Source organism: Glandiceps talaboti, chromosome 20, assembly GCF_964340395.1.
Source record: "Glandiceps talaboti chromosome 20, keGlaTala1.1, whole genome shotgun sequence".
In the NCBI taxonomy this organism is placed as follows: Eukaryota; Metazoa; Hemichordata; class Enteropneusta; family Spengelidae; genus Glandiceps; species Glandiceps talaboti.
In genome coordinates, this window is record NC_135568.1 from 3,316,141 (window position 1) to 3,335,797 (window position 19,657).

General features: G+C 33.3%; 1 protein-coding gene across 1 annotated transcript in view; it reads right to left on the reverse strand.

Annotated features, from left to right (window-relative positions):
- LOC144450460 (protein PALS2-like) overlaps positions 1-19,657 on the reverse strand; it is a 49,256-nt gene that overhangs the window by 14,761 nt on the left and 14,838 nt on the right. The window contains exons 2-3 of the mRNA XM_078141070.1: positions 17,793-17,896; positions 154-272 (exon numbers count right to left, since the gene is read on the reverse strand). Coding sequence (XP_077997196.1) covers positions 154-272; positions 17,793-17,823 — 150 coding nt within the window. The 5' untranslated portion in view covers positions 17,824-17,896. The remainder of the gene's footprint in view (positions 1-153; positions 273-17,792; positions 17,897-19,657) is intronic.

The window sequence follows — 19,657 nt, forward strand, 5'->3', positions numbered from 1 at the left end:
TGCCTTGACCTGAAACTTGACAGTGAGGGTATATCTATTATACCTTGAGGGAAGTTACACTTGTCATCCTCCTGAATTCCAAACCCTAGCGTACAATGATAAATGTATTTCCTTGCTAACATCATCACCATGACAACCATAGGTGGTACTCACCTTAACCAGGGACTTGACAACTGGGCTATCCATCAGACCTCGTAAGAATATGAGATCGGTATCGTTAGCTCCAGCAGAGTGTAAATCACCAAGGTTAGCCATCACTGTCTGTACGGCAGCTGTAGATGACACAGGGAATAGAAATCACTTTGTTAGTTTAAGACTGTCAAACTCACAAATAAATCATTTATTTTCCTGGATATGAATCAGCAATACAAGCTGAGTTCATTTGGGACTGCTTTCTCTTATACATTACAAGTGGTGTTTTTGTTACAAGCAGCAAGTAAGACACCTATCAGGGATCGCTTAGTGTTTTACAAATACCACATCTATTGAAATTTTTCTGTACATGCCAAGTTGAATACATTCAAACAAAACATATGGGAATGATACCCTGGTCATTCTACATCATAATAATGCACATCTATGTCATTAGTTGAGGTGCTTGTAGTATGAATCAAAATGATCAAAATGGCCATTAACCTTCCTGATTTTTCATAAATTATGCTTATGCAGGTATACTGTAATTATATCATTCGCCTATACTTTTCATCATTCAGCTGGAAATACTCATGACCTAGGGGGCCTTGTTACTTCTCGTCCTAGACTCAAAGTGACAAGTCTCCTTAGGTCACTCATATTTGTTCTTATTGGGGAATAATATCTAAATACAGTTTAGTAACAGCACTGTTCCTTTACATTCTCTGTACATCCATAAAATCGGCAAATTATGAGCTAAGAGACTTAACTCTCTCAGCTTAACAATGCAGTATACTGGACAAAACAGATTGTCAAGTCAGTTGGCCACATCAATCTAAGCTAACAAATTATAGTCAAGATTAAATCAAGGCTCGTCTTAAGTACATTTCTTCTAAGAATCTTCCAATATAAAATAAGGAATAATAAGATGGTCATCAGCAATGCTGAAAATAGATTCTCTTATCTCTCTCTATTTCTTATTCCATTAGTCTGCCTCTAAAAGCTTTCTAAGTCTCAGTATTTCCTACATAGTTGTTTCTAAATTCTACCTGTACAAATAGAAATTACAAGACTACAATCAACTCAATGTCCTAAATCATCAACATCATTATACATTTTTTGCACTACTTTGTTTGGTTTTTACCTTTTTCAGCCATACTTGTATAATTTTTTTCATGCAGTACCTTTTGATTTATTTCAAATGTGAAGTGCCTATGAGCACTGTAGTGGATATATGGTGCTATATAAATGTTTTATTATCATTATTATAATATTACACAGAGCTAGACAAATAACTTTCCATCAACTTGCAATTTCTACCTTCCTTTAAAACCCAAGTACATAAAATTTCTGCTTTTTTTTACTAGTTACAAAAAACACAATATCACGCCCAAGTGGCTAAAACTTTTACAATATTTTACATTTTTTTATGAGTCGGAAAAAATACTAGACCATTCCTACAAACACCCTGTGTTATAGGTCATGTATTATAATTCAGTATAATTCATTAAAATTGCAAGAATGAACGTTCATGGACTATGGGTTCATAGTTAAATAATACTGAGAATTTCTTTAAATTATTTCTGGGAAGTGAATCCAAAATTTTGCCAACATCTTGTCAGTGTCGGCAACAATGTACCACAGCTATTGCCTACAATAGGCTATTTCTCTCAAGTTCGTTTCAAGTGTCTCTTCCAAGGCATGTGACAATAGCCCATTCCAGTAAAACCCTAATGATGCTGGCAAGACATCAACGAAAATTTTGCAATTCACATCCAAGAAATATTTTGACCCTGTGAGTAGAAATTTTCATTTACTCATTTTTTTTACCAACATCTAAGAGCAACATAATAACTTGAAAATACGGACAAAAACTAAACAGAAAAACTAGTTCCTCTTACAGCTACTTAGAATCGTAAGTGTATTTTAATGTCTACAAAGATTAGACAAGGAAGTGCTTCTTAAAGTGTACTAAGTAGAACAGTTTTAGGATTATTATTCGTTGTACATACATGGTAGATTTTCCATTCTAATTACAGATTACGCTTTGTAGTTGTAATTACAGATTTCGGTTTTATAACTGAAGTTTTGCCTTTTTTTTCTTCTCTACATTTAAATTTACTTCCAAGATGTGATCAGAATAATGTCCTCAAATTGTATAAAGTGATTGCAGTCTTAAATTTACCAATTCACTTTTCTCTTTCTGGTATTCTCACAACAAGGCAAATTGTCACTATGACACATACAAGCCAAGCTGTACACATTCAAACCAAAAATACACAATTTATATCCTTGTTGCTGTATGTCATGAGGTTTCTGTCACTTACTGATTCACTTTTCTCATTCTGGTATTCTCACGACAAGGCAATTGTCACTATGACACATATATGTACAAGCCAAGCTGTACACATTCAAACCAAAAATACACAATTTATATCCTTGTTTCTCTATGTCATGAGGTTTCTGTCACTTACTGATTCACTTTTCTCATTCTTGTATTCTCACAAGGCAATTGTCACTATGACACATACAAGCCAAGCTGTACACATTCAAACCAAAAGTACATGATTTATTATATCCTTGTTGCTCTGTCATGAGGTTTCTGTCAATTTGTCATTGGTGATGTGGAGCTCCAAGCCCAAATATAAGTCAGAAAATTCAAAAATATTTTCCCAAAATTCATAACTTATGTGTACAGATATATGTCACAAAACATGAATGTGTGCATGTGTGTGTATGTCACTACATGTGTATTATGTATTATATACATGTATGTTTATAAATGAGGTGAACTCATATTTTGAAACATTGAAATAAGCATTGATTTTATATTCCAATTGAAAGCATTCCAACAAAAATTTAACTCGCATACATGATTTATGTATTTAAATTTAATTCTTCGTAGAGACATGTTCATGATACACAGGGGAGATCTATAAGACATGAACATGTCACAATTTCTCTGTTCACTGTGAGAGTAGGATATCTTTATTCATTCAAGCGTTCAACATCCAATCTGTTATGGAAAGGCAATGACAAGATAAGTGGTGGCTCACGACAACTCACATCACTTCTAGCATGGATAGATGTCACATCTAGACAGCAATGTGCAATAATTCAGAAGCTAAGTACTAGTAACTACATTCTTCTATACTGTTTATTCTCAAATGGAATCTGTCAACGTTTACACAATAAACAAAAATATGTTACCAGACACAGCAGTAACTGAGTGTGTCCTAAGCCTCCTAACCAGAGTTCTCCCCACACCGACCAGCACTGTAACTAACACTCGTGAACCAACAAAGAATGTTCTTTTTTCTTTCCAGTAATAAAGGCAATTTTTTTTTTTAATTTTAAAAAAAGGGAAATTACATGTATATTTGTAAGTATGAATTATACACGTTAATGGTGGCCTACAATTGACAAAGTAAGACTTAATGAATTTGAATTCTCATGAATATTCATGACCATAAACCAAACCCTAGAACTAATTTACTTTCAAGTTCAACAAACACTATTGCGATCTTCCATCTATAATATCAACAATTTTTTTTCATAAAACTCCAGCGCTGCCTTGAAGTTGTACACATTTTTTCTGACATCTTAGTTCTAATTTTAATATTCCATCTCTGTGACCTGTGACCTGTGACCTGTGAACTGTGAAGCGCTAAGAATACAAGAAAACAACTCGTCCTTGATTGAACCAAATATACGTAGGTTCCCAGTTAGTCAGTCACCAAAGAAGACTACCAACTGCTGTGCTCCATGCTAAGAATAGTAACCATCACAGTTGTAATTAACATGGGTCTGTTTGGGGTCAATGTACATGTACATGTATGTTGACTTCGGCTTCATCAGCTTGGCTCTGTCACTGGGAGTAGTCAATTTTATCTGATCATTGACTATACGTCATAAAAATGGAACACATTGATATTTTCTCAATGCATATATTGCCCATTTCATGCTACTGTTACTCCTCACTGGCTCTGTTTAATACAAACCACACACGTTACACCATACGATAACAAGTGTATGAGTGAGTACAATATCATTTTTTCTAATGAAATGAACTAATGTGCCACCATGCAGACATCAAATGCAGGCATCAAAACATTGATGTGTGTCTCTGTCTAGTTACAGTACATTTAAATCTTTGTTTTTTTTTCATTTATACAAAATTAAAAAATTGCAATTTTGCTATCTTAGAGTGTAAAATGTGCAGTTTCTCATTGGTTTCTGTATGGTTGTTTCAAACCAGTGCCGGTGAGCACTAGCATGTCACAGGCAGTAGTTATACAGCTAAAGAAAGTGAAACAAGTGATCTGAAAGTGAATCTAGTACATTGATGAAATTCTTGAGTACAACTTTAATTGAACAACAAACATGTACAAGTAACTTAAACAGTGGATTTCAAAAAATGATTTACTTTTTTCTAAATTACCAATTTCTCAGTTTATACTTTGTTGCATTCCAGTTGTAGTTTTGCGTGTACATTTTTTCATCGTTGTTCCATTGTATGTTTTCACTTTCAGATTCCTGAACAAAGTCTCTTGTGTGAGACCGAAACGTCTGTGTACTTTCATAAATTTTTTTCGGAAACTCAAGCTTGTTTACCCACTACAAATTATTTTCTTTTTATCTATACCATATATTCGATAATAAATATTTAATGACACATTTTAAAAGTCAAGCGTTCAGCTTGTATTTCCAATAAGTGATCCCCTAAATGCTGGCTGGCTCTTAAAGATGACGAGATTAAAATTCATGCCATGATGAGTATTCACTTTTGATGTTAGTCTTTAACCTTAATCCAGCCAGACTGACTGCCATGAACTAGACCTGAAGAGGGTTAATAGAATATTAAGCTAAAACAAACTGAATCCCAGTCACTCTTACTGCATGTGATAAATGTATAAATGCCAGTAGCTATAATAATAATCAAACAGTGAAAACCAATATATACAAATGGGTGGGGCGTGCACACATCCAGCTGGTCATTTGACATTAGGTTTGCCCATACTCAAATTGATTCAAACTAAATCAATTCTGTTAAATCGGTTTTGAAATCGGTTTCTGTCCCCACTAGAAAACTGAGCAATACATTTGAATTTATAGAGGTTGGCTTTTGCATTGGTTCTTTCAAAACTGAATCAGTTTGAGGTCACTCCCTTGAAGAGGTTTTAGCTGATTCAACTAAAATCAACACAAATAAGTTTTAATGCATATGGGGACAGGAAAACTGATTTTGATTCAATTTTGAACCAATTCACAATTCCACATGGGGACAAGACTATTGTTTCTGCTACATGTCATCCAGTCATATTGTGATGACGAATCTTGGTAGCATGACTCCGCTGCACTGTTGAGATACATCTTTAGCTGGTCATACCTCCTACCTTTCATTTGACAAGCGAACGATTTATCTCAGCACAGTGGACAGGCTAGAACCTTGGATAAATTTGTGAGAAACTCAGATAAGTTTTACCAGCTTTAATAGCAACACGACAAAAAACATTGTCAACAGCTATATGTAACCACAATTGATATTCAGGCAAGATTCTGAAGAATCCTCGCAATCTTGATGACCCTGAGCAGTACAATTCTATACAACTAATTCACAAGCATAAAAAGCTTGTACTTTCTACAGACAAGCAGATATTTCTATTCACCTAATTAGCTATTGACTAGCTTGACAGGTTGGGTACATGTACCACAAAACATAACACTCCTCAGTTGACGTGTCAAGGTACATGTACCACAAAAGGCAGACACCTCAGGTGACATGTAGAACTCAGCATGCTGTCTCTATCCTGCTTGTATAAAACACTATACATATGTATGAACTATGATGCATCAATGTAGAAGTTTCTACACAAACTACTATATTACAAGAATTTCATTATTTTTAATGTGGACCTCCGCACGTAATCAGTGTAATACCACAGAGAGATAAAGACACATGAGTGAGTGTATGTGTGTGTGTGTGTGTGTGTGTATGTGTGTGTGTGTATGTGTGTGTGTGTGTTTGTGTGTACATGTATGTGTGTGTGTGTGTGTGTGTGTGTGTGTGTGTACATGCACATGTGTGTATGTGTATGAGTGTGCGAGTGCATGTGTGCATGCGTGTATGTATGTATATATATATATATATTTATTTTTGACTTAATTTTCTTCGTTGCGTCCATTTATGAATTTGAATTAATCTAAAATTGAATGTACGGGCCATGGACACGACTAGTTCTGCTGAACTATTTTCATGGTCCCCATTAGATAACACATGTATATTTCCATTTGTCCAATTTTTTTGAAAGTGTAATGTATTATTTATTTATTTATTTCTTGTTTTGTTTTTGTTTTCTGATGAAATAAATTTCAATTCAATTCAATTCAATATACAATTAGTCAATTTATTCTAATTTCATATATATTACCAAAATTGTTCACTTGCTTCTTCTGTATTGCAAAATGGGTTTTCATTGCCTCGGCACAATGGAATAGACATGCCAGTGTATATACAGATTGGTATAACATACACTATACATGGATACAAATAAATTAGCCAATCTAAGCACTACATTATAACATGCAATTCTCATTATCCCCAAATCCTTCACTTGCTTCGTCTATACTGCAAGATAGTGTGCCATTATTTTTCAGGCATACCTCAGCATGAGGTACATGTACCTAACACGACAGCAGAAATAAATAAAGCTAGTACACGGATATATGTAAATCAGTCCATTTATTATCATTTCATCCTATATTACCTAAATCTTTCACTTACTTCTTCTGTACTGCAAGATTACAAATTATGTTTCATTATTTTTTCAGGCAAACCCAGCATGAGGTACATAACATGACAGTGGATAGCTAGTACACAGATACATTGAAATCAGTCAGTTCATTCACATCTTATACAGTATTATCGAAATCCTTCACTCACAAGAATCAATTTATCCTTCTCAAACTTACTTAATTCCCACTATAAAACTGTGAATTACATTCAACAATTTAGGTCAAGGTATAAATGTTTTCACAATGTTCTTATTTTGTCTGTAAACTCTACAGATCCTTTTATTTCTCATGGAACAGAAGTTGGATTTTTTTTTTCAACCTAGAAAAAAAAATCCTTAACAATATAAGTTCCATCACAGAATACTATCATAACAATGTACTTTTTAAACAGTACATGAGTAACTGTAACCTAGATATTTTCGGCACTTGAAAATTTAATGATATCAGTCTTCAGCTAGTTCCCCAAGACTAATTTTTACTAATTACAGACTAGTGCATTGTGTTTATGTTCACAAAGGCTTTTAGTCACTACTTATTTTTGCGGTTTTTGTTTCTAGAGAAATCAGCAGAAATAAGTCCTCAGCGAAAATTTCCAGGGTGACAGTAATAGATTAAATATAGTGCTTGCATGAGGAAAGGTTTTCTTATTTCTTGGGGAGAGGGGGGGGGAGACATTTAGGAGACCTCGATATCATCAAAATTGTAGATTTTCACACAAAAAATGTGAACATGGGCACTAATTTGACCTTTGAAGAACCTAGTAAGAAATTATAAATAAACGACAATTACATTTTATCAATTTTCATTATCACCTTTGAACCAAGTTTGAATGATGTCCCTCAAGGAAATAACCATGTTTTATCAATGGCTATATGGACAATATGAACAGTAAAGTAACATGGTTACATTTATTGTACAATACCTCCTTCCTTCAGGCACTGTCTATTAAAAGCTAAACATGTCACTCTCCTTAATACTGTACAAGTCAGCCCTGAGCAAAATTTCCCCTCTCTGTCTATTTTTAGTTTCTTCATGAATAGCAGTAATATATGTAAAAGCATCATTTTCATCGTCTGCATAATCTTCATCATAAATGTAATTAATAGCCGTGCTTTTGCTAAGGTCGGGAATTCTAGTAACGTAAGGGGTAAAAGTTACATAGTTTCAAAGTTCATACTAGGTACCGGTACTTTGAACATTACACTCCTTAAATCTATGCTCTTTGAAAGTTTTCTGTCAATCGGCACACTGGTCTTGTCAAAGCAGTTGCCAAACTGGCCAAAATCCCTTCTTGAAGTCTAACTAAGTGTCAATATACATCAAACACATGCTACACAACAATCATAGAACATCATGCAATCTTAAAAGTGAAGATAAAACCTGTATGAACAGATGTTGAATTTCACGAAGTACGAATGGCCAAATTTTCCCATTTTACATTTTTGTCATGCGTAGTGTGCCCGAAAAGCCAATTTGAAATGCCGCAATTCTTCTGATGCATGAAAATTTGGCATTCACCTATCCTTAACTGTGTGGTAACTCATAAGAAAACCCTTCTGTCTATCAATTGGCGGACAAAAATACAACAACTGTCTTTTCTTAAGAGAGCACAGTCACCATTATGCAAGTAGTATTTGGAGTTTTCAAAATTGTTTTGTCAGTATAGAGACCATTTTGAATACAAACAATTTCGTTTGTCCCAATCCTTCATTTGAATTCTAGCTCAAGCTACAGCTCGCCTGCATGTCTACAAGACTATAACACTAGATCTATGACTCCTGTCTTCTATCAGCTTGTTAGATATCCTATAAGAAGTGTATAATATGATTTGAAAATATTCCTATAAGCTGCTTGCAACTAGTTGCAGTGTAGTGGGGATTTGAGTCAGAACCTATGTCAGACTGTTTGATTATTCAAATGAAGTCATTATGTAAATGAACACTCAGGCCTTGACCCAAAGTATGCAACGAATGAAATGTCATAATATAATAATTTACATATAATTTATATTTAACGTAATAACAAGTGAAATATGGGTATTCCGATAATGACTTTTGGGGTCACAGTAGCTAACTTTAATCAGTTTGAATGGCTGCTAGCATTAGGTGTGTAGCAAGCAGACAGTGAGTGCTAAAACTAACAGTGCAGAGATCCAGTTCTGTAGGCAGGCTACCCATTACATGTAGGAAGGCAAGCTACCCAACCAATCCTCTACAGACCAATTTGTATGCTTTTAGTCGTAATAGAAACAGACAATATGTAAACTTAAAAGTGAGTAAAATATTTGCCTAGACCTATGGAAGGAATTATTGCATCCATGACCAAACTATTGTCTATTAAATTCTCATTTCCGATGTTTCCAATACTGGCTACATTAGTATAACAACCCCAAATGACTTAATGCCGCAGTCTATATGTTCCATTCTGACATCCCTTCCTGTGACTCTACATATAGCTTTGTCTTATTTCCTGTTCTAAATCCTGTCTAGTCCAGTCTATTTCAGGTTTCAATTTCACTTCTACCATAACATACGCAGTCAATTGAATGTCTAATTTAACCCCTACGTAGGCCGTATTAATGTCTTCAACCCCTACGCAGGCTGTATTAATTTTGATGTCTCTGCGTAGGCTGTATTGTAATTTGTATTAATTAGTAGTAATGCAAATAATTTAACTTCAATTGCACTCAGAAATTTAGCCATGATTCTAGGCTATGTGAACCAAATCACCAAAAATGTAGACACTTACCTTTGTATCACTATCAAAATCACTTGATTTTACATAAGATTCAAATAAGTTATGAACCAAGCCAGAAGGTTTTAGCACCAACATGGAAAAAAGATCTGTTAAAAGCTGGGTTATCAAAACCACATGTATCTATTTAGCCTTCATATTAAAGAACTGCAGCTAACATAACGGAACTAAATGGTTTAGAGATAAGCCCTATCACACAGACAGATTTATCATTCTAAGCAAGCTTGGTATATTTACAACTCCATTTCTGTATGGTTCACTCACCGATTCATTCATTCAATCACTCCCTATATAGAATGATTTATCAATGAAACAAATTGCTTTCAGATCACAGATCATTATAAGCCTGGCTATTTCATATACACTACATACTCCAGATATAGAATCGTATCTAACAACGCTATTTGTACCGTGCACAAAGTTATCATCTTTAAACCAAAAATATGGGTTAAATACCCTGGTTATTCTATGTCATGACAACCTGTATCTACGTCACTGGTGCTTGAAATAGAAGTCACATGTTTCAAATCACCATTACTAGTATTTTGCCTGAGTTTTCATAAAATGTACATTTGTGTAATTAATTTCATTCTTCCCTAGCATTTTTCAGTTAAGTTCATTTCAGTTTGTCACTTACTACAAATGTAGTCTAGTAACTCATAGTGACAAGGCCCCTTAGGTCATTTGTATTTGCCAATATGGTCCTTAGTTAAACAAAGAAAAATATTGGGGAATAATGTAACAATGTCCTCAAACCGAGATACACCCACGAATGTATTAATAATACATCAACATAATAAATAATTTATAATAAGTAACATAGGAAGATATTCATTTCCTTTCACATAAAGTAAAATGTCATTGTCTTTTTCTATGAAAATTGAACAAAAACAAGTACTGATAAAGATGCTTCCTTTGAATATTCAAATAACATAACAGATGACGACATTGCCAGACATGAGAAACATACCTATGTGTACAAATGAAGTAGGTGTGATCCTATTAACATTATGGCAGCCAATACAGAGATTGTAAGGTTTACGAATGCATATATATGCACGGATATATTCATACAACGTATGCATACACAAGTTTACACATACATCATGCATGTATACATATATACATACATACATACATACATACATACATACATACATACATATATACATACATACATACATACATACATACATACATACATACATACATACATACATACATACACACATGTACATACATATATACATACATACATACATACATACATACATACATACATACATACATACATGCATGCATGCATGCATGCATGCATGCATGCATGCAAGCACGCACGCACGCACGCACGCACGTACGTACGTACGTACGTACGTACACACATACATACATGTACATACATACTGTACTTACATACATACATTTGTACATACATTTGTACATACATACATACATACATACATTTGTACATACATTTGTACATACATACATACATACATACATACATACATACATACATACATACATACATGCATGCATGCATGCATGCATGCATGCATGCAAGCACGCACGCACGCATGCACACACGCACGTACGTACGTACGTACACACATACATACATGTACATACATACTGTACTTACATACATACATTTGTACATACATTTGTACATACATACATACATACATACATACATTTGTACATACATTTGTACATACATTTGTACATACATACATACATACATACATACATACATACATACATACATACATACATACATACATACATACATACATACATACATACATACATACATACATACATACATACATACATACATACATACATACATACATACATACATACATACATACATACATACATACATACATACATACATACATACATACATACATACATACATACATACATACATACATACATACATACATACATACACAAATCACCTGCAAAAATTATACTCTGCACATGTAACCCATATAGAACAAATACCTCTATTAATCTGCTATTTTTCAATTATTCAATGTACATGTAACTGCATATACATGAATCATAAAATTTCACAAATTTGAATATTAGAAAGATAGTACGACATAAGTTGTTTAAACCACTGGATTACTTGGAAAAAGACAATGTACACTAGCTGGCTTAGGACATTTTATTAATGATAAGAAACACATTATTGGATTGAGAGAGATTTGAGAATTCAGAATACAAGGGATTTGAGGGAAGTCATTCCCCTTAAATGCCACTCTCATCAAAATTGACAAACCAAATCACAATTGAAAATAAACACTATTACTTGAATTTGTATCTCTACGAATATGAATTTAGAGTATTTTTTTTGGGGGGGAGGGGGGGGACAAATTTGAATTTAGAGTACTCTTTTGTGAGAGGGAAAGTTGAATTTGTCATAATTTCTTGTCATAGTCAACCAGATAACAATTTTCATTTCCTAGTTAAGTAGTAATTATAGGAATAACAAACATTTATCAAATATTTATTTTTTTAAATTCTATAAAAATGTTCATTTAAACATAAATTTGTGAAGTTGCCAAACCATGAATTTGGCAATATGTTAATATTTTGCTTATAGCACTGTTCACAACCTGTCAAGACTTCAGTAAGAAATATGACTGAAAGACAAGCCTTTGGGCTCTGATTTTTAATGGTTTTTATGAAATTTTGTCTATTTTTTCTCTCAAAATTTTGACATCAATACTTAATGACTGATAATTTCTATGACTACCGGTACATTCTAAAATTAAGATCAAATGTTCATAAAAAGTGACAAAAAAAATTGAATTTGTTCTCACACTTTTGGTGGGAAAATTACAGCATTTTCATACTGCTGCACCTTTGGACCTGTCAACTTTTCTTTGATAAGGTACGACAGAAAAAATATTGACTCTTACTGATGAATGTTTTGTAAATATAATCCCTCTCAATTTCAAAACTGATTAATAACCAATGATTATTTCTAGTATTCTAATCTTGAACAAAGTTGAAATGTATAAAAAAAAATTCACAAAAACTCATCTCAAACTTTCAGCAGGAAAACACTCTCATTGTCCTTTTTAATATCAAAATTTCTTTTATTCCAACCTAAAAATATGTTAAAATATGCCAAGAAGTTACTGAAAAAGTGAAATTTGTTCTTTAAATTTTTTGTGGGAAAATTTTGAGAGATGGAAATGCATGTCCTCATATTTTGACAAATTTAAAATCAATAAAGTTATATTGAAATACAGTCTATTTGCATATACCGGTACATATACATATACATTTGTACATATCTGTACACTCAAGGCCTCTTGGGTATCTGCAATATTTTCTGTGCATGCGTTTCCCGCCCACGTCCTACACGTAAATTGTCACTGCATTGATTAAATCACTATGGTTGTAAAGTTATATTGTGACTGTCATGGAATACTCACAAATTGATTTTGCAAAGTTGCTAGTCAGAATCAAATGAGAAATACATCATGTCGACACAGACGCTGTGACAAGGCAAATTGGTTGTTAAATATAGCAGTCAACCAACAAATCCCAGTCTGGTCATTCTTCAAACATAAAACCAACACTAAAATCACAAAATAATTTTGCAGGCAAAATTTTATACCATTCTTGTGTAAAGATAACAAATTTCTATCCAAAAATATTTGTGTTAGGCTACGTTCTGATACATATCTGAAATATGTTGATTGTCTGAATGACTTGCTACAAGTTTGTCAATCTGACTAGTTTTCAATATTTCTTGACGTTCAAAAATCAAAATTTTTCCATAAATTTTTATTTCAAATCTACAAATTTTTAGACTCCTAAATTCAGAAATCCTTTCAACTTAAAATTGACAAAAAATTATACGAACAAAAAACATCATTTTATAAATTTTTCCAAAAAATCACATCCATACAGTCACACTTTCAAATTTGGTTGGCTAGCTGATTAAAATTAGTAAAGTCTGAAAAATTTTGCCGATGTCTGTAATATATCTCAATTAAATTCACAGACACAAAAAACACATTACAGTTAAAACTAACTCTTTTCATTACTACATCTTATTAAAAATTTATGTATCAATGCATCAAAATTCAACAAAAGTGTACCGTCAGTAAAAATACCAAATGTTATTATTGCATCTTTTGTGGTAGAATCAGTGTTTACATACGCGACGCAGAATTGGTAGTGACATGTATAAAATAGCAACACCATCTAAATGTCACATTTATAGCAATAATATAACCCAGTAAAACAAGACTCACTCATAAATGCTTGATTTATTTTAGCTTTCACAATTTTCACAACGCATTTTTTTTCAATTTCTATCATCACCAGAATAAATACACTGATCATTATAGTATATCCCTACTTGGGAGTTGAATTTCAAGTCACAATTTCCTACAGCATTGAAAACGTATATTATATAACAAGGCAAAGCATTCAATGAACACTTACTACGCTAAACTGATATCGCCATGGTAATCGTTGCTTTCATGTCACTTCACACATTTGCGTATGAATGGGTTCCGTTAGACCGGCAGAAAATTCAGACTTGTGTTTGGTGCACACAATAAACACTAAGACATCTATGTTCTTTACAACCATGTCACTTCTTGAAATGTCAAACAGTTAACGACGAGGAACCCTACAGCAAAAATTTCAATTTTATCACGGCTGTACTGGAGAGATGCACATGTACTCATACATTTGTATACATCTGCGGGATAAGACATGAATTTTAATGGCAATAAAATCCTACTATTCTTCAACTAAATCAGTGTCTTACCTGATTTTTGCTTTCACTTTCTGACTGGATTTGTCCTCCGAATGAGAAATATCACAATATGGAGCTGCACTTTAAAACACAGCAGAGTGTACTGATATGCTGAGAAATACTGTGAAAATCTACTATTCCCTAGGGGGTCATGTCAACTCATCATGGCAGCCTTGCTCTTAGTAGGAAACAACCATTATTTGTGGGGAGGACAGAGTGATAACAGGGGTTCAAAGTAAGCATCACAACTTTGTCACTGGAGGGGAAATACTCATATATTGTAAACTAAACCCAAGTGATGAATGAAAATCCTGACCTTTCAACTTTGAACTGATCTACTTCCAGTAATTGATGATAGACAATCAAGTGAGTATGTATAGCAGTCAATGCAAACAACTGCCCATTCTTGAGCCACACTAAAAAGTGATGATTGACAATGGGTGTTACACATATAGTGACACAGCCTCTATGCAGTCTTCCTGTGTATCAATGACCTTGACCTGGTAAGTATATATGACTGGAGGACTGACATAACATCTTTGACAACACACAGCTGTTTACTGGCACATGTGGTCTTTGTAATCTGAGCTAGTATCTAATTGTCTCATTATCTTGTAATTAAAATGGTTCAACACAGTTAACGATAAAACGACAAAAATACATCTTGCTAATTTGTCTTGCATCGATTGTACTTAAGAGTTAACATGTACGGATGTCTGCAATATTCTTATTTCAATAAAACTATACAGAGTAAACTAGACAGAGTTAAAAACATTTCCTAACTTTGATATTTACTTTTTTCTTTCACAAGAATTTGAAAACTCCATTTAGTAATATTTCAAAGTTGTTATCCTTACATACATTCATCAGTTCGATACAAAATAGTAATACTTGGTTTTTGTACCACGACTTAAACAGTAAGGGTTCTATACTTACAAATAACGTACATTTGTATCGCCTGTTCAGGCTTTGTCAAACTGTCTATTTGCTGGCTTTACCGCTAGACAACATAGAAATTAGAATCCTTGGTTGCGATACAAGAATTATTATTACTTTCAAAGCTATCATTCGGTTTAAATTAAAGCAATAACGACATACAAGTCATCATTAATATAATCTACTTCATTTTTAAATTTTTTGATGGTCAGATTGTTGTCATCAAGGCAAATACATTTTCCAACATTTCTTAAACTTAACGTTCCCAAATATAATTTCATAATGCAAAAAAAATTCAGAGCTGGACATGTGTCTCTTACGAAAAGACTTGAAGAGACAATGTTACAGTGTAATTGAATGGAACACTGCTATAATACTTATAAATAATTACAACTATATATATACCGTTGGAATTTAATTATTCACATTGATATGCATGTATCAGTTTACAAAACCTAACAGTGTCAGAGTTTGTTTATTCTACAACCATGACAACGATTCTATTGCTAATTGATAAAATATTCATACTGCATATATCAGTTTACAAAACCTACGGGTGTTGAGTTTATTAACTGTACCACTGAAACAAATACTTTGCATTATACTTTGTTTTTTTATCAGTGCTTATGAATTACAATGTACATATATATGTTTGTTGTGATATATATTGTTGGAATGTTGATTATACAAGCACCTCCCCCAAAATGTTTGCCGATCCTATTTAACACGATTTCAAAATTATCAAGTTGGTTACAATCAAGCCATCTATATTTATACCAAAACTACTGTGTCATGGTTATTAATATTTTCACTCATGCATAGTCTGGATTGATGCCAATGTGGTCTCTAAACCACTGGAGGTATGTATTGTAAATGATACCGTATACTATAGGGACCAGACTAGACTCTCTCACAGTCCTCGGAGCTTCGCCTAACACATCAACAAAACGTTGGTTTCTTGACAAGTAAAATTAAAACATCTCCAAACCCCCACCCCCACCCACACACCCTGACAATAATTACACTATGAATTTGATGCATCATATCTGTTACTGTAGCTTATGATTTCAAAAATCCACATCACCAAATTGTTTTAAAAATAGCATACGATTGCTCATCAAATTACCCTATAAAACATTCAATTTATAGCAAATTTTATCCACAATGTATCATGAAATAATGTACAATTGAATTATGTACAACCATATTCTGTCTCAATATAGTTTTCTTTGAAAATATTGATGACTTTTTGTCATAAAACATTTCATATCTTTCTACTAAAGACAACAATACATCCTTTGACATTTCTATTTCCATGGTTGAATAGAAAAATAACAAAGAATCATATCTCGTTCCATAATATCAATTTTCATTTCTTTGTTCACTCTACAAGATTTCACTTTTCAAAAATTACTAGCTCGATATTTCATAAATTATGAATAAAAATGTCATCATGATCACAAATATATCATGCACACTATCTATTAAAATGATAGCAATTGTTTTATTACCATGGTAACATTGAGATCATTATGTAACCGTAAGCAAGCAATCTTAGTAATTGCTTGTTCTCATTAAACATTTAAAGTGCAACTGTCATAGTGACCTGAATAAACAAAAGTATTATTGCATTATTTGGTTGAGGGCGCTATCACCTATATGACTGAAAAAATGTCAATGTAACAACTATATAGTCCTTGGATAAAGATTTGAAAAGTGAAACATTCATTCAATTATTTTCCGACTTCATAGAAAATTTAATAAAATATTGTGTAAAAAATTCACCATACATATTTATATACAGCATACATCTGAGTTGTATTGTACTGCAAACATTAGATTGGTCACTTAACTTGAATTGTTTGCTGTTGAGTATTTTTATATATATCCTTAGTTTACACTTGTGAACAGTATATGTTTCCACCTATGTAGATAATCAGCAAATCTAATTCACCTGGTTTTCCAGTCATTTTTGTTCATTATTATTTACTCGTTTTATGTAATGTTTTGGCATAAAGTCCAGTGTCTTGGCTATTTGACTTGACAGTCAATTGCCAGAGTCAGTACATTGTATGTCGCACCAGAACCCAAGTATCTAGGCTATTACTTGCACAGTCCAAGATCTTGGCTATTTGTTGTTTGACAGAGTCAGTATGTCAAGCCAGAGCACCAAGTCTCTTAACTAACAACTTTATAGTTTGTTGATGAAATGGCTGACCATTCAGACCATTTATATCTACTGTTTACACACAGACATCAAGCTAGTGTACAGTACCACCAATAAATATAGTTACAGGTAATACACAACCAGTACAAACATATCAATGTCAGTACAAGTGTTAATATTCAAATAATGGCACATGACCTCTGAACTTACCTTGGCCAGAGTCTTCAGATGCAACAGGCATGTTTGGATGTTATTGTGATCAACAACTTACAAGATTTTCAAATCTAGTTGCCAGTGGAAGACAACTCCAAAACCTATAAATAGATAAAAACATGAAATTTAGTTTTAAAAACCTTAATATGTACTGAGAACATTAAACATTAGACCATAACTAATATTGTATAACACTGTGCACGATTAGAGTTTTACAGCATCATAGGGTTGGTTGGCTGCCCTCTATAGTCAGAAGTTGAAAGTCAAAATATCGTTTGTTTTTACTTGTGTTTACAACAAGAAATGTATGTGCATCCAAGGTATCCTTTGATGTGAGAGTGGTTGTAATGTTTCCCATATTCTGAAATCACATGCACGATTTTGTGCCAGGTTTGAAAGAAATCAGATATTGCATGTCTGAGAAATGACAGACAGACGCACAGACAGAGCCCATTGTAATACTTGGACTAATAGGCTCTCCTTCAGGGACTAAGAAAACAGTTTCAGAAAAAGTTCACGTACAGTTTTAATTTTAATTAAACTTGTACACATTTTGATGAATTCACTGTATAAGGACAACTCAAAACCAGTATATTCAATTTCAACAAAATAATATTTTCATAATTATCACTAAATTTTACTTCATATTCCAACTTTGAAGAATATGCTGTTATGTACACACATGTAAGATACTATCACCTCGTTAGCTAACAGACTTTGCTATCTGATACAACAGATAGACTTTTCTAGCAAATGATCATATCAAGCCTAACAGGCAAGTTTCTGGGTAGCCTGAAATCCATGCGGATGGGGATTTTGAATTTGTTATTTCCCCATGGGAAGTCAAAATTCAAACCCCAATCGCCTAGATTCTACGATAGTTTCTGGATTACTTAATGAAGAACTACTTGATGAGAGTAAATTTTTCTAGAAGGGCAACGATATAAAATCATGTACAGCTCAGTTACATACTGTTTGTATTATGGCTAAATGGGATCTCCCTTACAATGTATATTTCATGATTTCATGCAAATTTTGTTGAATTCACGATCAGTCATGTACATGTATTAGTGTTTTCCTTTGCCAATTCATTAACACTAATAAATGCTGTTCTTACTTATTTTGATTTTTCTATCGTCCCAAACCTCATACAAATCTATTTCACAGACACTAATTTATTGATTTGTGAATGACTCCCAGCTTTGCAGTTTGGACCCTTAACTTTCAGACTTTGCATCCCAATGATCCCCCCCTCCCCCCCAATCCAACCCACCATATACAAATAAAATACTATAATGAACATTCTATTAAAAGAACCTCACTTTCAATACATGCTTCACTATACAGACCATCTCATTATAACAAACCTTTTACATGTCTCCCAGCGTGTTCATTATACAGAGGTCATAGCAGATTATTTGTTCATGGAAAACCGCAGGAATCGACTACTGGCATACAACGTAACATTTGACATTTCTTTGTATTCATCCAAACTCAGCAAGGATAAAAGTATTGTCAGTTCTGGTGCACTTATCGTCTCCAACACAATTTAGAACACACTGAGTGAGCTATGGGAGTTCTGGCTTTCTATGTTGTCTAGTTCACTCAAGTCAGAGTTGAGTAAGGTGCAGCTACATGTCTTAACAATGATACCTAAGGGCAAGCTAACATCACATGTAACAGTGTTCTAATATACGTGTACCTACAATGTAGCTAGCTACATGCAGAATATTGAATTTCCAGAAAATTAAAATCAGACAAAGTTAATTCAATTTCTACTCTACCCTGAATTTTTAACTACATGTAGTTAATATTATCTTTTTTGTTTTAAAAAAATTCTTACAAAATTGTCTTTCTTATTC